Here is a 27,416-nt window from a genome sequence, read left to right on the forward strand (position 1 = left end):
CTCTCCTTCCCAAGCCACAGGTGTTTTGCTCCTGTGCTCCAGGTATTTCCATGCTGGTGCCATGGCTGTGATCAAGGTGTCCTCCACTTCTGTGTCGATCAGCTCCTACCAGAAGGAAAAAAAAAAACTTGGAACACAGTCTTTCTCTTGTGGTTGAATCTGTCTTTTTTTTTTGGTGGCTGCTGAAACAGCCTGCTAGCAGGGTGGTTTTCAGGATGTTGCTGGAAGGAATGGAATGGAAAATCATGGGGGTGTATCACATGGCACAGGTTCAGGAGTTGTCTGGCACCTCTTGCTTTAATGTGATGAGCTTTACTGCGTTTGTTAGCCTCCTAGTAACTCCATGCATTGGGCATTTGGGAGGACACGAGAAAAGGGTGTTCCTTTGGTAAATAATATTTACCATGGGCATGAAATATCCTTATTTTCTGTCTAATCTTTTCTGGGAATGGTAGTGCAATTAGTTTCTGACTAAGTACTTCTTGATTCTTGCTTTCTGTCCTGATCTCTTCGATGATGTTGTCAACTGTTACACAGTTGTCTTTTTGCACCCAAACATGTTTAGAATAATTTTTATCCCTATAAAATCCCTGTGAATAGTTTTATTCTGGTAACTGTATATTTGACAGCTGTCACAAACAAAGCCAGTTCTTCCTGAAGGACAGGACTGGAACTGACACATACTGTCCTTTCTGTTCTGTATACCTGGTTCAAATCTAGGAAATGTTCCTTTTTGTATATGATAATAAGATTCAGTTTAAATTGTTATTAGTGACTAAATTCAGAGTTTTCCTCTCAACATGGCTTGTACCTATAAGAATCTTCTCTGGTAATGTGAAGATAAAATTATTTAAGTCTAAACATTATAAGAAAGGGGAGAACACAATATAGCTGCCAACTAGTTAATTGTTAACTGTATTGTTTTAGACACTAAGGAGTGGTTTACTGATTTTGTAATTAGTAAAAATACAATTTCTTCATGTCACGCTCAGGATGTTAACTGCAAGTTTAAATGAATCTGCTGTCTTCAATTACACGTAAGCTGCATATCAGTTTGCTGCACTTAATAGCAAGGACATTCTGTAATTGAGGTATTCTGCACTGTGACAGACAATTTTAAATAAATAGGTTTTTATATACCACCATCATTTCTAATATTGAGGGATCAGTGGTCCATGAAATCAGATCTATGTGGCTATTCCTGGTGTATTAGCATTACCTAATTTGCTGTGACAAACTTGGGGAATACAATATGGTAGAGGCTTTTGGTTGCCTTTGTTCAGCTGGAAATGACCTTCATTATGTGTTAACCTGACACCTGCACAACATTGTGTCCTGGTTGCCTAGTGTACAAATAAAGATGATAAAGTGACAGGTGCCTGTTTTTCTAGATGGACAGGTGCTAATTCAGAACAAGAATGAGAAGGCCAGTGTTCAGCAGGAACAGTGAAAATTCCTATCTAATTACTTCCATATTATTTAAGTGAAAAGGTGCACGTTTAGGTTGTGTGGTTTTAGCAAGGTAGTTTAAAAATAACTGTAAGCAGATTTTGCATCTACTGAGCAGTAATAACTTTGTTCTGTAGTACTCTGTACACAATTGAAATATAGCATATGAGTACCTCATGTGACAGCTAACATTATCTCTAAGAATGAAGAGTATTGTAAATAGCATATGCACCTACATGAAATATCGGTAAGCTGGGAGTAAACTCTTTCCTGATTCAGTTTGAGAGGTGCAACTCTCAAATGTAATGTTGTATTGTGTTTCTGCTGCAAATGAAAAGATTTTGAGGCTGCTTTCAAAATGCATTGTTTAATATGACACTATGTATGTCAAAATACAGATGGAGTAATGCCAGGACTAGTACAACAAAAGGCAACACAGAGACTGGAAATTTTGTACAGAGAACAATAGTGTGAGCAAGTTGTCACACATCAAAGTATGAATAGAAGCTTAAGCTTACCTTTTTTCAAAGGTTGTATTGTATGTTTGATTTGAAAAACAATATTACAACATCTTAAATCAACTCTTATGAGCTGTCTCACTAGTTCCTATTGCTTCTGTGCCTGTTGGTATAACTTTTGTTTCTTTCCTAAACCATGACATTGAGAAGGTTTTACTGCTTTCTTTAGGCCTCAGCAAAATGCAGTGGAAAGTCGTAGACTGACTTGGTGGAATGTGCTCATCACTAAACTGCTGACCAGGAATGGGTCCAGGCTCTGCTTCCCTACCCACTGCCACCAGTTGTCCCTGTCCTCTCTTGAGAAGAAGCACTGACTATTTTCTAGTTAGTGGGACATTCCCACCAGCAGCCCAAGCAGCTCAGGAGTGAACAGACCTTGCTGGTCTCACACTGAAACAATGATGTGCAAAGTTAAGAGCTGCAGACATTTCTTCTCAAATATGTTGTTAGTTCAAAGCAGGCAGTGTTGGGAAGAGAGAAAGGGATTGTGTTCCAGGAGCAAGGCTGACTTCTGTGCTTTCTCACAAGTCAGTTTACTGGGTAAGTTTTGGAAATTTTCCATACAAAGGCAAACAAACCATGTGGGCAGCAGTCAGGGCCCCAAAGATAAGGCAATGTAGCAGTGTTTGTGCCATGATTTCTTTTGCTGTGCCTCATTAATAATGAAAGAACTGAATGATATAATGTGGGCTAATGTCTGGCAGGAGAAGCAGTGGCCCAGATTTGACATTAAGTTGGTGAAAATGAGTGAGATTCTCTGCTTCACCCCACTCATTGTTATTCCAGTTGAATTGAAAAGTACTTTTACTATCTCCTGCTGTCTCCTTTTCTATCAATCAGATGGGAGTCACAAACTAAGTTGCACAAGTTGAGGCTTTTATCTGGAAAATACTTGACAATCTGGACAATTAATGAATGCTCCATTCAACTGTTGATCTTTTTTTGTTGTGTCCTCTCTCTTCCCTGTTCTGAAGTGTTGTGAGACCCCAGCTTTGATCTGACTGACCTCTGAGAATGTGATTAATTTTGGCAGGTAGAAGCTAACATCTTCTGGATTGAGGTTGGAAGTCAGACTAGATTTCAGGCATTGTTATAGAATTCTGATGGTATAGCATAGCTTTCAAACACTCCAGTTTTTTTCTGTTGAGATAAATTCTTGAAACTGCTTCTTTAGCCTGTAACAGATTTCAAATATGTTCAGAGTGTGAGTTCTCACTCCTAAAACTTCTCAACTTTCTCTTATTTTCCTTCTTCTGTAGCATGTTCAAGAGGATGCTTACAAGATGAGGTTTGGAAAATGAGTGATACTTTTAATCTGTACAGAGACTTTTCAGTCCCATCTGCATTTTCTGTGTGCTCTTGCAGATTGAATTTTTCAAGGTTTACCAGGTGATGAAGTCTCTAAACTCAGGTAAAATTAATTGGATGCTATAAACATCCTACTTCCCTCCTTCCATGCTTTAATGATGATCTTATTCCTCTATGCAGTGCAATTTAGGATTGTTATAAACAGGAAATATTATCAAAACAAATTGTCTACACCCACCCCTAGAACTTCAATTATATTTCAAGATCTTGCTTGAACAAAATAGACTATATTTGTGTAAAAGCATGGAGTTCTGATTATTTCACTGTATATAAAAAAAAAAGATTGTATGTGAGAAAATTGTTACTTTCACAAGAAAAACTGTTCTAAAGTTGGCAGGAGAATAATTGAAGGTCTGCCAGGTCAATCTGTTCCATGCTACAGTCTAACAATTATGTAATTAAAAATGCTTCTGCCTTCTTTCTCCCAAAATAAATTTGGCAAAATGGTGTTCTCTCTCTAGCATGGGGAGTAATGAAAGTTACTGACTTTGACTATGAACTACCTGGTGAGCCCTTCAGAAGCAAGAGATACTGTCTTTGAGTCTCTTCTTCAGATTTATTAGGGCTCATTAAACAACAGTGATACTGCCCAATTATTTTTTTATACTAAAGTGTGCTTGTAGGTTCATTTTGATGAGGCATAGAGATTAAGAAAAACCCCAACACAAAAAAACTATACCAAAAAAAAACTCAACTAGCCTTCAGTAGCTTTTAAAAATAGATATTAAGGCTAAATTGTAGCTGCAAATGTATTTTAATTTTCTAAAGCAGTTTGTGTGTCTGCAGACTGCTTCTACCTGGGGACAGTGACTCCAGCTGGCTCCTAAGAACACTGTCCCTTCTGTACCTGGATAGACTTCATGCCTGCATGGTCACTGCCTTCACTGGGTTGGTGGTTGAAGTTCTGCTACCTTTGCACCCTTTTTTATTATATACCTGTGCTATAGGCCATGGGGAAACCTCTTTGCTGTTCTTTCCACTTATTTTATATGATACTTTACGGATGCACTTCTGCACAGACCTATTTATCTGGTCCTTTTTGAGGCAAGCAAGAGTGCAGCTAGTACAAGCAGGTCATTTACAGTTTGGAAGCTTGGGAACAGCAAGAGGTGATGATGCAGAAAGGAGATGATGAACCATGATGGAGAAAGCTGGAGACTGCTGACCAAGAGCTTGGGCAGAGTCTGCTACAGACATCAAAGCTGTTCATTTGATTTTTACATTGCTTGTTTGGAGGTTGCTGTTGTTCAGCTGCCTGGCTGTTGTGGCTGGGAGCTCTGCTGGTTTCTGTTCTCGAAGGATGAGCAACAAGCCTGTAGGTAAACCAGAAACCTGAGTAAGACGATCTTGTTTTGCTCCACTTCCCAGTATTTTTTTTCCTTTTCTTGGCCTTATGCTAAAGAGACTTTTGGGGTTACTTGAGGGGAAAGGTAGAGGAGCAGGATTGGTCTGGGATAGCTAATGGATATACGCAGGGTAAGTGGTGCTGAATGCAGGGTCCTGGCGTGCCCTGCCCCTGCTGCTCACCTTGGCTGTAATTACAGCAGATGTCTCAGCAGAGAAAGTTGTTTGAAACCCTGGTGCTGCCTGTCAGTGCTGCTGGGTTATTACTCATCCAGGCTGTTGTTGGAGATCCAGTATGGCAAGGAGCTCAGGAAGTCCTAGGGTGAAATGCCCTGCAAAACAGGCATCCAGCCAAACCAGGTGGTTTGCATTTCTGTCGCTGCTTTTCAGAGCAAGCTGGTTATTAAAGCTATCCCAGACAAAATAGCACAGTTCCTCTTTCTCTCCTGGTGCATCCCGATGAATGTATTCATTCATGTTAGTCATGCCAGTCTCTTAAATCTTTATATGTGCATAAGCAAGGCTTGACTTTTCATTGAAGTTCAGCAGGTGCATAGATGTTAAAAGTGCTGTGTCTTCTGTAATTTTTTCCTGATGTAGCAATTTGGCCTTTACCAATAGCCTTAGGTTTAAACAGCACAAGATACAAAACGAGTTAGTTGTGCTGCTATGCTAGTTTAAGAATAATTGTAAAAAGTGCCTTTGTGTTTCTGGGGACAGGTATTAACAGAAGGTGCATTTCAGTGGCTTTGCGTGGTACCTGACTTTCACAGTGGTTTAGCTGTTGTTCCCAGGGGAAAAGAAAATAGCACAACAGAAAACCACCTTAGTGAGAGATTTATGGAAATACAGTGAATTTTGCTAGTGTTTTGTTTCCCTGCATCAGCCTCAGGATAGTTTGATGCTGTGTGTTTGCAGAAGGAATATTGGTCAGGGAGCCTTGACTTTTGTGTGCCTTTCTTTAAAAAGGCACATAAAACCTGAGTCTGCCCATAGGGGAGGGCAGCCCCAAGGACAAGTCTGTGGATCTTGCCCTGTAGCCAGTGAGGGCTGGGAGTGTCTGGTGCAGAACTGGCTGCCCTGTGACTGAGGAGGGAGCCTGAGTGCCCAAAGCACCCGCAGAGCTGCTCCTCCCTCCCTGTTTAACAGCAGCGCTGACACACTGGCACAGCCCAAACTAGTTTTTCTGGCATGGTCATGATATCTTATGCCAGTGATGTAGTAAAACTATAATTTCCCCTTGAATACTGTATACTATATATATATATATATATGTATACACACTACTATATATAGTATACAGTACTGTACTATACTATGCTATCCTTACTCTGTTGTGATGCAATAGCCTTGCAGAATGATGGGATCCCTAATCCACTGCTGGATGTTATGGAAGAACAAAATCTGTTACTTCAAATACTTGCTACAAAACCATACCTTTATACAGAGGAAGAGGGTGTATGTACTAGGGTTTTTATTTATAATAGTTGACTGCAGCTGTCTTTTCCCGTTGTCTTTGCAGTTTAAGTATCAGAAGGATAAGATACTGAGTTGAAATGTATCTTGCCTATTGATTGATCAAATCTGAATACCAGAGAGCATTAATAAAGCCTTAACAATGCCATATATATGGTAAACATGGTTTGCTTGTTTTAACGGAATCACGGTTCCCTTGTCAGAAACCCACAGTTTCCTGCTCCAATTGCTTTTTCCTACAACTCAGGACATGACAGTGTCCTCAGCCATCCTTACCCTTATTGTGTGACACCAAGTCCCAGAAGAAACCATAAACAGCCTATCCCCAGCAAACTGCCTCTGCTCTTCCCTGCAAAAACCTTCATGAATTAAAGAGCATAAGAAGCATCTGATGGCATTGGATCCACTCTAATCCCTTGTTCCATTCCTAGTAGGTGTCAAGTTCTGAAATGGTGAGAAAGGTGCAAGGATGCTGAAAGAGGACAGATGATCTTCCCATCCACTAAAGTTTTCTCATGTGCTCCAATTGTATGAGTTGGATTAAGGCCTGAAATCTAGCTTTGGAGGTATTTTTGGAAATATGTTTGTGGTATATATGACACATTTATGTGTGTATATGAAATATATGTACATATATAAAGTGTTGCATGTTTTATTGGTAAAGTTTTGACTTCTAGATACAACAAATTTCTTGGCCTAAGGAAGCACAGTGAAAGCATCCCAGTAATTGCTGGCAGTTTTCAAAACTGTCTGCCTCTGTCCATGTTGAAAGAGAAGCTGAGTCGTCCACCCCAGCAGAAAGTTACAGGGTAAATTCTGCTTGGGATCATTTCTTAGTGACTAAGAAACTCATAATTGACTCTGTGTGGGCTGAGGATCTGTCAGTGGTGAGGCGAGAGCAGCGCAGCAGACACAGAAAGTGTATGGGAGTGACGAGGTGGGATATGGCCTTTGTACAGCTGCTCTGTGCTTGGCTGTGTTAATTGTTGCTCTTCAGAAGCCCTCTCCAGTTTTTTGATCCCCCTTCATTGTGCCAGGAGGAGGAGGGTCATACTGTGGATGTTAAAGGTTAACATACTTCCTGAGAGACAGATACTTCATTGTTTCCTTCCTATATGAGTTCAATTGACAATGAACTCTCAGCAGCATTCAGTAGACTTGGCTAGTTTCAAGTGCCTTGAAAATAATTAGCCAAAGCTGAAATTAATTATAGTAACAACGAAAATTGCCCAAAATGATAAATAATGCAACTCCAAATTTTGCAGTTCAATCTTAGTTGTGATTACTTAATGTTGTCATTCTTGAGGCTACTTTGTCGTTAATGACTACTTTGATACTGTTTTACTTCTGCATTTTAAGCTGAGATGCTGCCCTTTCTGCTGTTTGGTTTAAATACTAGAAAATGACAAATGAGTTTTGCCCATTCTTGTTTAAATGCCAACTCCATTAATATCATTGTTGTTGTGATCCTAGTGTTACAAGCCTTACGTGAGCATTTATTCATATTTAAAAAATATTGATCCTTTTTTTAGTTGCAGAAGGGAAAAGGCATGACTTCCAGAAAGAGTTGACTTCTTCATGCATGTTTACTTTCCTTTAACTCTGGAAAACTCAAGCCTTTCATTTGAGACTTTGAAGATGTTTTCCATCTGCCTTGTAAACTTAGTACTTGCTTCAAAGCACACATGCAGTTTGTAGACTTGTATTACCTAGGGAATTGTTGGGAATCCTTGCTTGCTGTGTGGAGATGAATGCACACAAGTTCAAATAAGTCCTCTAATTTTTTATTTTACAAGAACAGAGTTGTGTTTTTTCTCTTTTTCCTGCAAATAGACCTGAGCTCTTACTTCTCCATCCCTTCCTTTCTTCTCTTCTCTCCTCCCCTCTTTCCGATTTTGCTTTAAAGTGCTAGTGAGTAAAAACACGGGGGGTAAGTAAATGGCCACTGCAGTTGCAATGGCATTAATCTTTCATCGGGTAAAAACCTCCTCATGCTGGTTGTCATGGTGAACACTCCACTGCTCTCCCCAGGCTGTGGTGCTCCATCCCTCCTCCTGTACTCTGGTGAAGGTCACTGGTGGCCACAGGTGGCCTCTGCTGGTGCCCAGGGCTGTGGATAATCCTCTCCTGTTCTCCAAGCAGAGCTACACAGCCAGCACAGAAACAGGCAAAAATGACAATCTGCTACCAAGCCTTTCTTCCAGATGTTAATGAAAAACAGCTCAACCAGGAGGTATTAGATATGTAGTTCATTTTATGAGTCTTTCAATCTTCAGCTTAACAGGCAAGTGCTTATTAGTTAAAAAGTTTGTCAGTGCCTGAAGGAGCAGTCTGAGGAAGCAGATTTTAAGGTGCTGAATGAAGTCCAGTTTCCAGGTATCAACTAAATGAAGCTGGCCAAGGACTAGAGGTGAAGGAAGAGGGCTGTGGGGAGGAATTTCTTTCAATAAGCAAGGGATAAAACCTAAACCTGTGCCATATTTTTGTTCCTGCCTTCCTTCTGGAGAGGGAAAGTCTTCTGGCTCTGTTTTGCTCTCTTATGTTTTCTGATGTGATCTGGGAGAGCTGAAACCCAGACCATGACCTTTGGATGGCCATAAGCCCTGAGCCCTTCAGCTGTGAGCTCAGCAGACCTGCCAGCCTGGCACGATGTGTCCTGGCATTGCTTCTCAGGCTGGGCTTGTTCTGGGGTGGAGGCAGCGCTCTGTGCAGTGTGCACACACTTCCCACAGCCACTGTTTGCCACAGTAAATGGGGGAGAAAGTGGAAAAAAACAACCCAGCAGTGTGTATGCAATCCCCAGTGTGCAATACTGACCCTGGTGGATGACACCCCATTCCTCGCAGGGGAATTGGGTGTTCTCTCCTCTTGCGGTGATGTCTCAGTGAAATGCAGAGTTATTTTTGGCTCTGCCATAGAATGGATAACAGTCTCACAGCTCAGCTCTTCAGAGTCCTCCTGGGACGTGCAGTTGTCCTTCAGGCCCTTGGTTTCCCTGCTGTGCAGTAGGGTTAGATAGGAATGAGTGTGTGAGATGTCATCAAGAGAGCCTGGGGACAGTGTTTGGAGCAGGAACTGATGGAAACTTTACATAGCACAAGATTTTGCTACAGAGGCGTACTAAACATGGTTATGTCTTGACACACCATTTCTTCTTATGTTAACGTTTCCATTTTCCCCAGAACACATTGCAAGACAACAAGATGCTGCTTTAGAGACTTACTTGAAATTACTGCTGGGATGTAAAAGCTCATGAGTATATTGGGAGAGGGAAAAGACTTAAGCACAAACCCAAGCACATTCATCTGCAAAGGCTACAAAGCTGCATTTGCTTATAATGTTTTTTCATGTTTATCTTGAAACACTGATTAATGCTTAGTATTTAACACAGTAATTCAAGGACTTACAAATTTAGAGCAATGATTTTTTTTTCTTCAGATTTTATCTTGAAAAACATGGAATAGATGTTTATAATGTGAAGAGTTCATGGAAGACTTTGGGATTTGCTCTAAAGAAAATTATTCTTTCTTCAGGCAGCTTCATGCTGTCAAATAGCCTCTCCTTGTAGGCTGTGATAGTATCAAAGAGTGCTTTATTTTTGCCTGCTTCATGACCTCTGAAGGGAAGAAACAGAAGAACATTAACCTTTTCATATGTACATGTTTGAAAGTATAAACTTAAAAATCCATGAATGTGCTTCTGTAAAAATATCTTCCCAGCTGGGTTCCCGGAGTCCGACTCATTTCACTGTTGTCTTTTGGTAGTGAAAAATGCTCTTGCTATTTATGATGCGTTTTTTGGCTAGTTGCCATTGTTTGCTGTTTGTCAGAATTTCTGGTATTTTTGGTAGAGGAAATACCCATGCATTTTTGCTACATGTAATCAAGCTAAGCATAGCTTAATTTGCTACTTTTTTTGCTTTGTTTGTCTTTGTTGGTGGAGGCCTGCAGACATTTATTGGCATGCTGTATCTGCTGAAGGAATTTGTGAACATATCTTTTGTATTCCCTGGAATACAAAAAAAAGCTGGAATCTACCCTGGCATTAGTCAATGAAATTAAAAAATTTAACAGCAGCTCCTTTTTTTTTTTTTTAATTAATGAATGAACACTAAAAGAGAGACAGAGTTTGAAATTCTCCTATGATTTCAGTTTCAGAAGGAAAAAATAATAAATTTATATGATCAGGTGATGTAGTGGTAGGCATCAATTTATTAAAAAATGGGTTTAACAAGATTTCAGGTGTAGGTTACTTTGTGTGTAACATAATCTATATGCTCAAAATAGTTTTTCCTAAATAGTGATTGTGAACTTCTATAAAAAAAACTACTTCATCTGGAAAAATAAAAGACAGTTTTTCTCATTCCTGAAGTAGGTTAGAGATCAGACAGCAAATGGTGGCCTCTGTAAAGGAGGCTGTCTGACTTGATTCTCTTGTATTAAGTCTCTTGGTGAATGCCACTGATTCTCATCCTTAAATATTTTATGGTTATCTAATCTATGAGTCAAATAATGTATTTGTTCTAGATCTTCTTAGAAACTTGAAGGTTTTTAATAGGGCATCTACCAGAGTAAAAAAATACTTGAAAAACTACTTTGTACTGTTTCCTGGTCCATTTCTATAATTGGGACTGAAAGTAAAAGTAATGGTGTGTGAAAATATATGTAAAAGACTTTTCCAATGTCTGAAGACAGCTGTGAGTTAAAATTCTGTTCAAGCTGGACTGCAATACAAGGGTCACTTGTAGGGATTTTAGGAGTTGATGGTGTTTATGTGGGTTTTGGATGTGAGCCTGCCCTAAAATAATGTGTATGTTACTTCTGCAATTTGACACCCACAAACTATCATCTTTCTTTTCTCACATCCTAGTATAGCATCATGACGTTTTTGGGGTGGGGCTACCTAACAAGTACTTTGTAATGGAAATTCTCATCCTCCTCTTGCCACCCTTTAGATGATTTGTCACCGCCTTCCTCCACCCAAGATGTTTTGCTAATATTTTGAAGTAAACAGATAATTGCAAGTAGATGTGACTATGTTGCAGCATATCCTTCCTTTTATGCCAGCAAAGCTGCACTGGAAGGAAGCAACTTGAAGATCTTCAGAAGAAAATAAAAATCCTGGCTACAGCACATCTAATTTTGTTTCAGGTCTGAAATGGCTGCCTGTGAAAAGTGATTCTGTGCTGTCAGGCAAGAAGTGGTGGCAAAACATTTAGAAATGACTACGTCTTTCCTACCACTGTTTTCCGGCATGGTGAAGCGATGGAGCCGCCTCACGGACCTGACTTTGAAAATTGATGTGTTTTGTTTATCTTGAACATTTTCTTCATGTCAATCTGAAGCTTACTGAGCAATTGAACTTCTGGAGACCTATATTTGCCATTGGATTTGTTGACTGAATTCTAACGTGACACTAACATATTGCTCTTCCCTGTGGCCTTTCACAAAAGATTTCTGTAGTCCTCTAAGTCCTCTCTCCATCACCTCAGAATCAACAAGAAACTTTGTATTTCAGCAAGAAGTTTTGTGGTGCTTATTTAGAATGAAATAAGTGAAACAGTTGTTAAGCAAGGGTCTACGTCAATGATTGTCTCCCTTTTGAAATGTCTTAGCAAGTTTTTCCTGCACTGGTCTGTGTAAACATAGTTTGCCTGATTTTTTTTTTATTATTTTGTAGTGAAAGCAATAGATTTTTCTTTCTTTTTAGAGAAAACAGACAAACAAATATGGACAGTTTGTTCTATCATGCCCTCATCATGAATTAGGCTGTTACTGTGCCAGCTGCCATCCAAATACAAAGCACCCACAAGAGCTTCTTGTGGGAGGGCATGCTCGTTATTCCCTGGAGAGCAGTGTGTGCTGTGGGACAGACAGGGTGGCAGGTAGCTCTTGCTCTGTTGCCTGCCATGGCAAGTGCCTCTGTTCTGATGTAGGTCCCTGAGGGTGCTGTAAACATCCCTGACAGCACTGCTTCTCTTGGCCACGTCTGAGGAAGCATTTAACTTGGATCTGGGCTGGGCTGTATCTGACTAAACAGCGTCTCTGTAGCTGAAATCATATGAGTGTTGTGTGGCTGAAATTGCTGGCCTGTGGAATGGGAAACATTTTTCATTTTCTCCTTTTTATGCGAGGGAAGCAGTGATTCACTCAGATGCTGATCTCCATGTCTCAGAAGCACTGCTTGAGATAACCTGGAGATCCTGCTGCACCTAGTGGGTTCTGCCTTTGCCCTTCCTGGGACAGTGTCCCACCCTCACCACTGTGTTTCCCTGCCTGCAGAAAGGGGACAAGGCTCTCAGACCTTCAGTATTTGTAAGGACTGCAGAGAATGGCAGTACTGCAGTGTGGTCTCTGCTTCCCTTCTCCTTGCCCATTGTTTACGCCGAGCTCAGATAAGATGAGTATCTTTTGTTTTTCCTGTAGATAATAATAACAGCCTGTCTCTACCAATACAGGGTTTTTTTCAGGAAGATGTGGGAAAAGAAAAATGAATTTGGACCTGGTGAAGCATGTGTGACAGAAAGGGTCTCAGGGCAGGGAAACAACAAGGCTGCACTCTAGGTGGGAATGCAAGGTGGCTTTGCTGAGCACTGTGCCCTTGGAGAGCCTCTGCCTCAGCCACATCAGCCACAGCTTACTTATTCATCACCCAGAAAGCTCTCGTCATTGTCAGCACTTTCCCTTCATGAAATACTCTCTTAATGCTTAATGGCAAAGAGCAGTTGTCAAGGTGTCTGATAACTGGGGCAGATGACAAATACAAATGTTGATGTATGGGTGGTGAGTTTCCTTCACTGATCTGATCAATCTTGTCACCTTTCTTTAAAAAAAGAAATGGTTTTCTCTTCCTTATACCTGTTAAGATTTTTGTGCATCTGTGAATACAAAAAACTGATCTGCTTGTTCTGGTAATGGTAGTGTCCTGGATTCACTTTCAGGTTGAATAGTGAGATGCTTTGCTAACATCATTTTGGCCAAACTAACAAGGCAAAAGCTTTCATTTTGACCCAGTGTTCATGGGAGTGTTCAGATTCCAGCCTAATGCTCTGGATGTTCTTGGATATTTTTATAGGAATGCAGGTGGGTGGATTCATGGATGAACACCTGGAAGGAGTTTCAAATCTTCAGATTTATCATGTGTTAATAGGAATGTAAGCTGGGACAGAGCCCTCTTGTCTTTTTACTGCTCTGTGCCGAAACCTGGGTGCTGTAAAGTAATTGGAAAGCCTGTGCAGAGAGGAAATTCCTTGGAGGGTATTTATAGTTTTTGATGCTAATTTGATTGTTGCAGGGGGACGATGGTTTGTGTCTCTCACTGGTTCATTCACCAGCTCAAGGTAAATAGGTCCTGTAGGTGTGATTTTGTTGGCAGATACTATAGAGCTGGTCTCTTTGCTGTTCACATGATTCCTCTCTGCAGTGTCTTCATCTTAGTCTTTGCTTAATGCAGAATTCTGGGAGTCTGAAGATGCTTTGGTTCCATTATGCTGCAATCTGTGTCCATGCTGTTTGGAAGCAAGACCAGTATTTCCTGTGGCCTCCTTTATCTCTTGGTGCTCTGTCTTATGAAGAATTCATGCCTTTTTTTTTTTTTTTTAAATATTTGTATATATTTTTACTGTCTTATCCTATGAAATGTCCTGGCACTTATCTTCAGCCTGAAGTTACTCAGATGATTTATTTCCTCCTTGTCTTTAGAGTTTAGGCTTACTTTAAATGAGACTTATTTGGATGTTAGCCTCTTGCACTGCAATTTCCTTCCAAAAGGCCCTTTGAGGCCTCTTGTGATAGGACAGAGGGTAATGGTTTTAAACTGAAAGAGGGACAATTTAGATTAGGTATAAGGAAAAAGGATTTTTTTAATGAGGATGGTGAAGCAGCCTCACAGGTTGCTTGGAAAGGTAGTATACACCTGATCCTTGTAACATTCAAGGTTAGGCTGGACAGGGCTCTGAGCAACCTGATGAAGTTGAGGATGTCCCTGAAGGAGGGTTGTGCCAGAAACCTTTAACAGTCCCTTCCAACCCAAACTGTTCTGTGAAATAGATTGTTACATCTTATCCCCACCCATCACAACATGATTTTGCAGCAAAGTGGATGGGTTGTCCCTTTGTACTACTTTCTGTTTTTTGATATGGTTTATGTTAGTTTACTGTGTGTTTGGATGCTTTCTTTGATACTTGTTTCATCAAAACCTTCAGAGATGCCACCTTTTGCAGTTCATCCTGCCACTCTAAAGGAAGCATTAAACTTAGTAGTGGATGCATTTTTGTTACCTTGCCAACAACATGCTGGGGAGAAACTTTGGGCTGGAGCAGCACAAACTGTCTATTACAGCAAGTCTAATCTATCGCAGGAATTTTCTACTTCAAAATCAAGGGATTAACACTAATGCCTTCTGAGAGGGGCACTTGTAGGAGGAGAGAACCCTGACAGTGTTGCACAAAAGATTAAATTGCTGATGATATTTAGACATGGTTTAAGGTTCAGAATATCTTTTCCTATAACATATTAATGAAATCTAGGATGTGGGCCAAACTTGCAAGTTGAGGTTTGCCTTGCTATTTCCTCAGATGTTGCATTTTCATAATTTCTTGCTATCTGTTTGGAAGAGACTGTCTCTTACTCTCCAAAGGCTACGTGACAATTAGGTGTCCTGATATGCTTTTCTCTTCTGGTTGCATTTATTAATTTTTTTTCCATCTGAGAGTTTTTGTGAGTATTTTGCAATGCCAAAATAGCAAGGCTCCAAGCAAGCAAAGGCAGTAGAAATTGTTCATCATCCATTCATCTTGGAAATGTATTTATCCTTCTGATTTGTACAGTTGAGGCCCATTGTATCGCTGGGTGCTCTCTGCACCACTCTTACAAAGGGGTGACGTTTTCCAAACTTTTTTTTGGGTTTCTAGTTGTGTCTTACAAACATGCTTGCCCTGGTGATGCTGTTTATCTTGACTGAAAGTTTATCTGGTGCCAAGGATACTCACTGGCTGGGCTGTAACAGACACCTGCCTTCAGTAATATACCTACCCCTATTTTCATTTTGTTCTGATGTCATCTGAGACACTGTGATTCTGTGTTTGAAATAGGTGAGGGGAAAAAACTCCTCCTCAGACTGCTTAGATAGACATAAGGAAAAGTTGTGGGAGACCTCATGGCTTTAAGGTCTGAGTGCTGTTGTCTAGAAGTTAATTGTATCTTTAAGAAAAAAATGGGTATTTGTATTCAGTGTCTATCTGAAATCATGTTTGCCCTACAGTGTTTATTAAACCTGAGTTAATTTTCCTCCCATCTTTCCATAGCTGCAGGAGCTTTGCCAGTGATGCATTATAATAACTGCAGTGGAAGGTGGTGCAGGCCACGTGCCAGGTTCCCATTCCCGCTCCATGGGCTGGCCTGGAGACTTGCTGCCCAGCAGGGTCACACTGCTCCTGCCCATGCTGCTCTGGAGCTGTGGCTGGCTGAGCCCAGCTCTGGCAATCCCTACTGAGGAGCCCCAGATGCCCTGGAGAGGCTCAGACCTGCAACTGAGTGCTCTTCGGTTAAAAATAATAATTATGAATCTTTAATTACTCTCTGTCTCTCTCCTGTCTCCCTTCTGTCCATTACTCAGAAGGGTTCTTGAAATAGAGTAATTAGCATCACATTTTCACATGGCAGCCTTGTGCTCTTTTTAAAAATATAAGATCTCTGTGTCTGTTATCTTTTATTTTGTGTGATGAGCAAGGATTATTTGCTCTTTCTGATCCTGTGATGTTTTTGTCAGGACTGTCTTGGCTAAGGTGAGTGCTGTGGGTCACAGCTCTGTCGGCTTTGGCTTTTTCATCTGATCTTCTTCAGTCAACCAACATGTGCAGCCTGAGGCCCAGGAGCTGATGGGTTTATTGTCACATTGCTTTCACAGGCACAATTTGCTGTTGGTTCAGATCTGAAATCTTGTTCAGCTTGGATACTCACACGGGGAATTTGCAGAGAAACTTTGGTATCTGACACGCGTGTCCTTGGCAAGTTTGGAAGAAGTTGTTGCAGTCTGAGCTGTCTGCAGAGGTGTATTACCTGGGGATCCAGGGGATGGATGCCCGACATACCCAGCATATGCATATAGTAAAGAGATGCTGGGTGAGTGTGTGAGACACAGCAGAGATCTCTGTATTGGCTTGTCTGGCTTCTGTTGCACATCTTCTGGTACCCTTGCAATTTGCTGGCATTCCTGGGCACAGTTCCTTTGTCTCAGTTGTTTTTTTCTACCAGTTGTCCCAGGGGTTTTCCTCCACCTCTGAAAAGCATCCAAATAAAACATTAAAGACCTGAGGGGCTGGTGAGTACAAGAGTTGTTCTTGGCCCAGCAGTAAATCACAGTTCTGTGCTGTGACGTGTAAGTTTTTAAGGAGGAATAATATGCTTCTGTAAAAGTAAAAGTGAAAATTTTTCCTGTAGGTTAATCTTATTCCATTATTGTCTTTAGCTCAGCTGTCTGGGCTAGGGTGCTTCTATGGAATGGGGTGAACATACACATTGCATATCCACATATGCATATATCAACATCTGAATTATAATATTTGTGATATTCTGCTTCCATGAGAAATTTCTGTTAACATGTCAGCCCAAGGCATTGTAGAGGTTTTCTGATTTGCAACATTCTTTTTTGGCCTCCCACATTTAGTGCTGCTGTATTTTAGTGTGTAGAGTGAACTGCACAGACTAAAATCAAAGCCCCAACAAAACCATTTAAAATTCTTCAATTCCCCCTAGTCTTTAGTAGGATGTTTTAGTTTATGCAGTAAAATCAGCAAAACTAATTTTCTTTCTCCCTCAGCTGAAAAGAGATTGTCTTCAGTGCCTTACAGCATTTTAATGCTCAGCAGAGCATACTTTTGGAGTGTTTGTAATAGATGAGTAAATAAAAACCATTCTTTCTGTAGCTAAAAACTTACTTTTTCCTCATTCTACTGCTCTCTTCTCTGTTGCTTTATTTCTTTATCTATTTCATATTGGGGAAATCTGGTTAAATTTAGCTATCACCTAAGAGAATTGCACTAGTGTGTAGCAGTAATTGTCATTTCTTGAAAATTATATTAATGCTTGGGACCAATGCCAGCTGTGTGGTCTTGGGCTGTAAAATCACCTGAACATGAGATGCTTGCATCTAGACATGGCTTATATTGGTCACAAGGATGCAGAAACAGCATTTGTTTTTCATTTTCCATGTTTTGTTTTTCTAATAAATTAAGCTCTGTTTTGATTTGAATTATCTGTGAAGAGATGTTCTTTTTAGGAATATGGATGCTAATCCATGTCACTGGGTGACCCTTATGTGATAGATTTGTCTGTCATTTATATGGGCTGGATGCAAGCTGGGTGTTCTGACAGGGAAGAGCTCAGTGTCCTGCAACATCTGTCTTGTGCCTTCCTAGTTAGTTACTCTATGAAAATTAATTTTCGCTACTTAGAAAAAATGCACTTCATGTGCTTTATTTTGTCCAGACTTTATGGCCTATATGAAGAAGAGAATGCAAACTGGCAGTCAGGGTTTTTTGTTGCCTTTCATGACATATAAGCTAGATATTTTCTCTTTGGAGTTAAACTGTGAAGCCTGTTGAAGGTAAAGTTTAGCAGTCTGGGGCTTTTATTTTCATGAAGTGTGTGTCATTTGCAGGTACTACTACTGCTTTTTTTTAAGGTTGCTTTATTTTTTTTCCTGTTTGCATACCTTTCTCCCAGCCTCTTTCCTTTAAACCTTTTTAGAGATCTCAGGAGAAGCTGAGAGAGTTGATGACATAGAAGAAAACAAGATAATCACATAAAATAAATGTTGCCCCAAAGTTGTCCCAGACAGCTCTGAATTATGTCAGCAGTCATCCATAGGACTTTAATTCCTCCAGGTACTTGAGGTTATCTTTACAAGAAAGCTGTATATAATTTGCATCCATATATAGCAGTTTTTTTTAAAGCAATCAGAGTAACAAAATGCTGTTAAGTGTTTTTAAGAAATCAGAGTTCTTATACCTACTTTCTGTTGGATCATGTCCTTGAAAATATTTTAGGTTCCTGGCCAAAGTGTTTCCCCTTTTTCAAAGCTACACTCTGAATGCAAAGTTGTCATTTAATCTTGGTGTTGATTTTGAAAGCATTAACAGCAATCCAGCACAGGGCATTTGAGGCACTCAATGTTCTTCAGTTTTTCCCAATACTCATTTTAACCGGGTTGAACTCTTCCAAGAAAGGAAGTTCTTTTGCCTATTAAGGGCTCTGATGGACAAGTTCTGGCAGATTTGATTTGTGGTGTAAGGAATTTCCTCCCTTTCAGCTACAGGTTCATGGCTTGCCTTAAACATTTTTCTGGTGTGTTTTGCCCCAAGAACAGAAGGGATGGCTTGCCAGTGCTGTTGTCACTGTAGGAAAAGCGTGTCCCTGCTGGCACAGGCCAGCTGAGGTGCCAGTAAAAGGGTTCACATGAGCAATGCACCGATGTGCTGGCAGCCTGGAAGGGATGGGCCTGGGCCCTTGCTTGCTCCTTGCCCTACATTCCTACTTCACCCTGCACACCGCTGCTAGCGTGTGCCGGGCTGCTCGCTGAGCTGCTGAGACTCAAGCCAGACTCACTGCCTCCTGGAGAGTAGGATTCAGCTCCCCAGAATTGTTTTCTGTAACCCTCATGAGTGTAAGAGGAGTCTGTAGGGGAGCAGGTTTGGGGGAAGTGGGACTATCCCTTCTCCCAGGACAGCTTTGCTGTGCTGCAGATGTGGGACATGCCTTGTTCTGGTCTCTGCTGCTGGAGAGGAGCAGAGTTGGTGCTTGGGGACATCAGCACCTCGGGTTGTCACAGCTCTCCCCCACCATGGCTTGCCAGAGCCCTAAGACAGAGTGACTTTTTGACCTGGGAAAAAAAAATCCAAAACATTCTGGCAGTTCAAATCTCCAGAACAGAGGCAGTTCCCAAATTTGAGGTTTCAGTCTTTCTTTTCAAGTTTGTGAAAGCTGATGTGACTGAACTTTCATAACAGCCTCAGTCTGTGTGACTGTGACCTGATAGCTCCCAATTTAGGGCAGTAAGGCTTTCTGCTTTAAATTCTGCTAAGCACAGAAGATAGGGTAGAAAGAATTGAAGCTTTGCATTCTTTAGGCTACTAAATGGAGGATGCTGATGGATAACAAAAACTTGCAATGTTTCCTAGAGAAACCTTGTCTAAAAATGTAATGTAATATATTTTCCAAGGATTTATATGGCTGCATCAAGTTTAAATGTCCAAAAACTATTTGACAGTAAATAGGGAAAAAAAGTGAAAAATCTGAGCAATAACTCATGCTTTATGGAGCAAAGCATCTACCTCCTGCCTAGTTTAAAAAGAAACTTCCTCTCTAAATAGGGTTTGATGAACAACATGTCTCTGCAAGACCTAGAAAAAAGAAGCATTAGAAGTTTGGTCTGCTTGCAATAAGCAAGGGCAGTTACAGAAGACTAATGGTGCCCATTAAAAATGAGTAATTTCTGCAAGAAGAAATGTCATCACCAGTGACTACAGCAAAGAAAAAGAGGTGCAAAAAGCAGAACTCCAAACTCCAAACTAGGGAAGAGCGTATACATGTTACAGAGCCATAGCCGGGAATTGCTATCTGGAAATACATACGAAAGGTATAATTTTTATCCAGCAGGTTTTACAGCAACATTGCCTCTTTTCTAGTAACCAAGATATTTGGTCCGTAGCAAGTTTTATTTTGCATAATCATAGAAAATCAAGTTATTCACTGTGGGGAAAAGCAAAGTGAAAGATGGGTAACAGGGACAACAGCAGGAGCAATGGTTGTTATCACTCAGCTTGCACACAGACATTGTCAAAAACAAGTTTTAGTCCTTCCTTGCACTCTTATGGAACAGAAGAGTTTGGGGTGATGAAGAACTAGTTTTTGTACTGGAATAACAAAGACTAGGCTTCTAGTCTCTGATCTGGTGCAAAATTGATGGGCCAGGTAATATTTCTGATACTGCTGTTATGTGGACTGGTGATTCCACCTCCAAACCCGGCACATGTAGATAGTCATTGATATCATGGTGAAGTTGGCATGCATTGAACTTCAGTTTATTATTTTTCTTTTATTGCATCTTATTAAAGCATGAATGGCTCCCTGATACTCTCTAAAAGGTATGATGGTTTAATCTTCTGGTTGTTCATTTTTACCACTATTTAGCTCATTTTCTCCTTGAGGGTTTATTATTGAATTCTTCATTCAGTGACATCGTTGCCCTTTTTAAATCAACCTTCTAGAATTTAACATATGATGTTGCGTATAAGGATGAGACCATTACTACTTCATTATTTTCACTCCAGTAATTTTTATATTACAGTGAACACCCTGATGAAACATTTATCTGGAAAAGGCTATAATGTAAAGGAAACGTAATTAAATATAGGAACTAAATATTGAACTCCTGACTCGAGGCTGATAAATGAAATTAAATTTGCATGAGAGGAAAAAAAAACATTGTAAAACTCGTCCAGTGTTGCATTTTAATGTTTTAGTCAACCACATCTACAAAGCAAGCTGTATATATCAACTACAGTAACTGCTAATTTTTGAAGGTCTTATTTAGAATGCACTTATTGTAATTGTGTAATACTAGAGTTCCTTGGCCTTTGAAAAAGGAAAAAGAACGAATCATCTGCATTTAAAATTCAAGCAGCACTGATGCAGAAGAGTCAAGTATGGCATAGTTTGGTTTTCCTAGACAGATTTAAAAAACAAAACAAACAAAAACCAGTAAAGGATTATACTTTATAAACAAGATTGCTAAAGACAAATCAGTCTGTGTCCCTCATATAAATTCAGGTGTCAGAGCAGACCTTGCTTTTGGAAGCTCTGCGTATCTGCCCTCTTTGCATATGTGCTCAGACTTCTTGGCACTCCCTGTCCCTGAATCAGGAAGACAGAATTTACTTTCCTGTCGGACTAATTATAGTTCTTTAAAGAGATTAGTTAACCCTTCTTCTCCTACAGTGGGACTTTTTCAGTGACTCCTATGTCAGAAGAAGGCTGCTGCTTGGGATGGCTTTCAGGGATTGGCAGTGGCAGTACAATGATGCTTACAGCCAATCTTATGTTGGACATGTGCTGGTTACCAAACAGTGTGCATACAATGTACTGCTTTCTGAACTACACTCTGAGCCTGAAATACTGCTGAAGCCGTGGCTCTGTGAGATACAGTTGCAAAAAACTATTATGGTTAAAAGGTTTTGGGTATTCAAGTCAGAATGCATTTCTTCTGCTTTGTATTTTGCTTTTCATCTTCTGTACCTATAGCATGGTAAAATTGCCTATTCCTTTCCTTCTGTCCTTCCATCCTTCCTTTGTTCTGTGGGTCTGAAAAATGGTTGGTTATGTCTCTGATGTGGTGCTGTCTGGTTAGATATGAGGTGTGTGTTGTCCTCTGGGGATATTGGGCATCTGACAGATGTGTTGTTGGGTACCTGAGTGATGGACCCCAGAAAGTGCAGGTTCTAGGGCTGCAGGCCACCTTGCCACTCTGCTGTCATTTCTGGACCAGTCCCATGGGGACAAGGGGCAGGGAGGAGAATTTTCCCCATCATTACATTAATTATTGTGTGACTGAGGGCATTGGTGGGATTTTTGGTGTGACACAAGACAGCAGCACTAGAAGGAGAACAATAATGGATCCAGTTTCTTTACTGACTTTTCATGACTGATGCCAGCTGCTTAGGAAAGAAGGGAAGACAAATGCCTGGGCTACTCAGCTCTTCCTCAGGCTGGGTTTTCAAACCATGGGCCAGTGTGAGAACCAGCAGTGATGCCCAAGGAGTCCAGATGAAGGTAACAGAAATAAAGTGTTACCTTGGCAGTAGAAACTGTGTGTGCATGAAGATTCTCTGAAGCAATTCATCTTTTGTTTCCTCACTGTCTGGGTCTTCTCTCCCGGCTTTTGATTAGCTGTGATTAACCCAGCTGGGCTCTCAACTCCCATAGGTTCCTCTGATATAACTGACATGCTCTGTGTCTGTGTAGGGTGAGCTGCCTGAACAGCTTGGAGTTCTCTGTCCCTCATCTTCCTTTTCTAGCCTGAGCTGTGAAACTGCCCTATAGTGGATTCTGCTTCACTGGTATGGGTGTGGTTTCCAGTCACTCATGCGTTTTCCCTTTGGAAATCTTTGTGTCTGGTTGGTGCCCTGATGGACAGCCTTTGATGTGAAGTGTTTTGAGTGTGTACATTTGCATCTTTGTTTTTGCAACTGGATTCAGAGCTAGGTAGCATTTTTCATACAGCCTTGACTTGATTTTATGTCACCTACCTTGGAAAGGGACTGGGACTGATGTTCACAGTCTCAATCCTTGCTTCCATAGGAGAAAGAAGACAACTGGGAGTGAGAATTAACAAGTCCCAGAGAACAAGTGCAAGAAAGGATTTTGGAATTCTTGCTCTTTTGAATGAATGGTGGGAATGCAGCTGTGACCCCAGTGCTGTGATGCCAGGTTCTCTATTAATGTAAATGCCTTTTGTGGGTGGAACAGGATGATGAAGAAAGCACAAACAATTTTTCCTAACTTCTTATAATTCCATTTGCTAAGGTGTTGGGAGTTCATTTACAGATCTTTTCACCATTTCTTCTACAAATGCCAATTAACTTAGGAAATTTAATAATGCTGTCACTCAACAAAAAATATTGGAGAAATATCTTCAGTACTTTGCAAAAGTTGAAAGCATAAAACCTGAAAATACTTGAAAAGAGGATGAGTCCTATAGAAATTTTATACATGTTTCTCTGTGCTTGTTTCTGGGTCTGTGAAGCTGGGATCTGCTCTTGTAAGGGATGAAAAAAAATGTTTTTATCTCTAGCTGCAAAGTATGGTGGCTCTGAGCCCTGGTTTGGAAAAGGAAGACGTGGCAGTTCAGGTGAGTTCAGGCTTCTGCTGAGATGCTGAACTATTACAAGGGAGATCTTCACTATGCAGTGAGCAGTAGCTCAGGCTGGAAGGTCTGTGTCTGGAAGAAACAAGTCATGGGTCATTTTTGGTGTTAGATGTGTTTAGTGTACCTGCAAATTTGCCATTCTTTGTAGATGTATTTTTTTGCCATGTGCAGTCTTGACAGTTTTTTGCTGCCTGTCTAGCTTACCCACAAAGGGCAGTGAGTGCTTTATTTAGTTTGAAGGCAGCAGCACACACATTTACCAGACACATTTACCAGCACCAATATGACTTTTGTCACTTTTCAAAATGAGCAGTGGAGATAAGTAAGAGCAGGAGGTGTCTGTGCCTTGATGAGCCAAGTCCTGGGGATGGACAGCTTGGGGGGAAGTGCTTCTCAACTCCTCTGCTCAACTGCTGTAGCATATATTGCATATAAAACATGGTCTGAGACACCTGCAATGGCTTTGGCAGAACAAGATAGCAGAAGCATGAATCTGCTTGTTTCTTCTGATTTATGGATTTCATTGTAGTTGCCAGTGTCACCTTAGTGGAAGTTTATAAATGCAGCGTTTCACTTGTCTGTCAGCTTTAGTCAGCTTTAGGTAATACAATTCCAATCTGCTGTAAGCCAGCGAAATTACCCCTTGTAGGCTTCAGGAACCTCCAGCTTGTTCAGTGGGGGTTTTTCCCTACATCATGCAAATGGACTTGGCATTTGTTCATGTCTCCAGAACATCTTAATTACATTTTAAACATGTTAGGGTGTTTGAGCAGCAGTATTTGTGAGAAGTTATTAGGAGAAATGAATGTGTGAACTGGCTTTCTGACTATGAGAATAAAATTTCTTCCCAAATTTTCTTAAACTTCTTTAGAAAATAGCACAAATTAGAGACTCTAAAATAACCTCCAAGCAGAGGTGTGTAGAGACATCACCATCATAGGGCATTACTTGAAGACTGTAATTCAGGGTGTAATTCTTGACTTTCTAGAAGCACAGTTTTAAAATCACTGTGGAGTGGTTTGAAGTGAAGTGATCACTCTGGGTGCTGGATACCATTGTTTTTTGTAAATCCATGCTTGACAGCTCTAAGAGTTTGCTTATGTTTTACAGCTGTGTGATCCTTAATATATAAATTTCTTTATTTCATTTTCCTTATGTTCTTTCTGAATTTCCAGTTGAAGCTTGTGGGCACAGGACTGGAAATTATTCTTATTCTAGGAAAGCTGGTTTGTCTTCACAACAAGCCATGAATTTTTTTTTTTAAGCTGAGGTGTGTGACAGCTCTTCACAAAGGCCTTCAAACTGAGTCATGTTTCATGATAACAGCAAAAGAGCTTCTTACTGTCAATCCTGAGTCACAGTGCATTGGTGCTGCTGGCACAAATAATAATGGGTATATGCCCGCTAGGCAGGACAAGTCTGAGTTAGATCTCCTTACACTCTTGCACTTGAGGACTTGGTTTTCAGTAGCCCTAAACCTGACTATTTTACTTTTGTCCAAATATAATTCTGCATAATTAAAAAGTCCTAACTTGTTGCAGTGCGCCAGTAGCCTGTCTCTCATTTTCCAGTTAAATCATATGCAGAGGATGACTGTTTTTCAAGTGACATTGCTCTGGAAAGCTGGAGCTGCAGAGGACACGGCTCACAGGGCTAGTGTGTTTGGATAGTTACAAGCACTCACAATAAGTAAATAAGAGAGAACACAGGATTTATTCCTCTTTACTTTTAATGTCTGTTACTGACTTACCTTTAGCAACATTGATTCTTTCTGACAAAGTAATAGTTTCCTGGGCCTCTTCCCCTCCTGTGCTGTCCTAGCCTTCAGGAAGCTTAGCAGGAAGGTGTTTGACATCCACTAAAGTAATTTTTCACTGTGAGGGTGCTGAGGCACTGGCATAGGCTGCTCAGAGAAGCTGTGGATGCCCTATCCCCTGTTCAGGGCCAGGTCAAATGTTGTTTTGAGCAGCCTGGTGTAGTGGAAGTTGTCCCTGTCCATGGCAGGGGTGTTGGAACTAGATGATCTTCCAGGTTCCTTCCAATCCAAACCATTCTATCATTCTATGATTCTGTATTAATTGCTGGAAGAGGAAGAGAAACTTAGTCAATAAGAAAGGCGTAGCAGTTTGTGGAGATGGAAAAGCATAGGATTTGCACAGCAAAGGATGTTTGGGCTTGGGATTGAAGGTAACTTCATGTATCCAGCCTGTGTGGAGTGTGGCTGGAGGCTGATGACTGGTGTCCCCCCATGATTTACCTCCCCCCTTATCTCTATTTAACACTGCTATAAAACTCTGAGTGCCAACTGTGGCCAACTCATGTTCTCATAATACAGAAAGCTGAATGAAAGCTGGAGTTAGAAAGCACTCCAGTGAAAAACTGCAGAAAGGCTGGCATGTTATCAGTTGTTACTTCCTACAAGAGCAAGCTGTGTTCTGTGGTTCCATTATCTGAAACTGAGCGGGATGGTGGGGCTGGGTGCAACCACTTAAAAATGTGATTTGTTTTTCTTTCTTTGCAGAAATCAGCCTAAAATATTTCCTGGGGCTTTTCTCAGAATCTGTGTCAGTGCAGCGAGTTAACTAGTGGGAGCTCTGTCTCAGGAGAGTAGAAATTTAGCATGGTGACACTAATGTCTTTAGCAGATGACCTAGATTAGAAATGTCTTGTTCTTGGTTTGCAGAATTCTGTTCAAATATTCAATATGACTCGGAGATTTCTTTTTTCCCTTCCTGTAGAGCCAAAAATAAAATTAGTTAAAATGCTTTTAGGATCCAAACAGTTTCAGTGGTGGGAATTCTAGTTCAGGAACTAGAATACATCAGACACATGGAGTCTGCCCCCCATGTCTACATATTGCTATGGCATGAATAAAGATGAGAAATTTCCTGTGATTTGTCTGCTGCTTATGCCTGTATGGATTTCACCTTCTGAATTTCACAGGATATCCAGCTTACAAATTAGAAGAATTAGATTATAAATGAGACTGCTGAAAATGCAGGTTGCCTTATTCAAAGCATGTAGGTAACTTCTTGTTGAAGCCTGGAGGAGCAGGACCAGTGAAGTCACAGTTTTGGTCCAGTCAGATCTGAAGTCCAGACCACAGAGCTGGCTAATCTGAAGCATGGGACAGGTGCCAGGGATGGCTTGTCCTTACCAGGAAGAATTTGCTCCTTTTCCCTTCCTTCTCTCTGGTTACTTCCTCAAGATTCTGCCTGTGTGTACAGAACCTGAAATAATCTGTATAGGCATATAACTGGGATGGGGAAAGGTATATGCACCTTTTTTGTTAACATCACCATTTCCCCCATGGTTTAAAGCTCTCTGCCAACCATCATTTTAGCTCAGTGCACTGGACTGATTTCTCTTTGGGCAGGCCCCATTTATGGTATAGTTTCAGTTGGTCTGTGAGAGGCAGCAGGTAGCACAGAGAAACTGTCACCTACTCCTCTTATCCCAGAGGGGAAGGGATTCTAGACCCTACATTAAATGGCTGCAAGCAGAAGAGTCCTGGACTTCCCCATGCAAAACTCTCAGTGAAAGCAGTATGGCAGGCTTTTGGGAACAGCCTGCTTCCTTTTTTTAGTTTCCTTCTTCAGTTTTTTTAACTCCTTGCAATCATGGTGACTTAAGATGGGGAGATGCCACAACCTTTCCCACCCCTCTGAAAGCTTTTCCATCCCTTGGAAAGATCATGCAGATTCATTTTTTTGGGATTTCTAAAAGCACCAAGCATTGCTATCGGTTTCTTAACTTTGTTTGAAAGTTTCTGCCCTCAACTTAGATGTGAACAATATTAGGTGGCCCTTAAATTTTATCTTGTTCTGTAAAATCCAAGGTCTGTGACACAGCAAGACTGTGCTTTTCTATATTTTTTTCTGAAGTGTTGGACCTGCACCCACCAGTGAAACAAGTCATCAGAGGAGACATACAGGATCGTCGCCATGAGAAACAGGCTGGAGCCCTGAAGGACTGAGAGGAGGAGGCTGTGAGACAGAGATTTGCTTTTTTTAGCAGATCAGAGGGGCAGGGTAGCATGAGAGTGGTTAAATCATGCAGCAAAATAGGACAGTGGTTTACCAAACCAGTTTCTTGCAAAAAGGTTGAGGTAAGTTCCAGTTCCTTGCAAAAGGGTAAGTGAAGCACTAAGCCTGGGCCTTAGATGCTCTCTGCTTCCTATGCATTACTTGAGTTACTTGTAGAAGTCTATGAAAATTAGTGGAGATGGTTACTAATTTAGTTCTGCAGGCTCTATTTTGTAATGTACATGCGATTCAGAACGAAAACTGTAAGGTCTACACCTGCTTCCTCTTGAGTTCATGTATGGGGTTCGTATCC

At 40.8% G+C, this 27,416-nt stretch overlaps 1 protein-coding gene across 17 annotated transcripts in view; it reads left to right on the forward strand.

The window, feature by feature from the left end:
- ANKRD44 (ankyrin repeat domain 44) overlaps positions 1–27,416 on the forward strand; it is a 150,183-nt gene that overhangs the window by 40,107 nt on the left and 82,660 nt on the right. Inside the window, exon 2 of one of the 17 annotated variants that reach the window (XM_085584612.1) lies at positions 11,306–27,186. The exons of the other annotated variants lie outside the window; for them this stretch is intronic. Within the exon in view, the coding sequence (XP_085440738.1) occupies positions 27,115–27,186 (72 nt within the window). The 5' untranslated portion in view covers positions 11,306–27,114. The remainder of the gene's footprint in view (positions 1–11,305; positions 27,187–27,416) is intronic. 17 annotated transcript variants of the gene reach the window in all.

This window comes from Lonchura striata, chromosome 7, assembly GCF_050655825.1.
Source record: "Lonchura striata isolate lonStrDom1 chromosome 7, ASM5065582v1, whole genome shotgun sequence".
Lineage (NCBI taxonomy): Eukaryota > Metazoa > Chordata > Aves > Passeriformes > Estrildidae > Lonchura > Lonchura striata.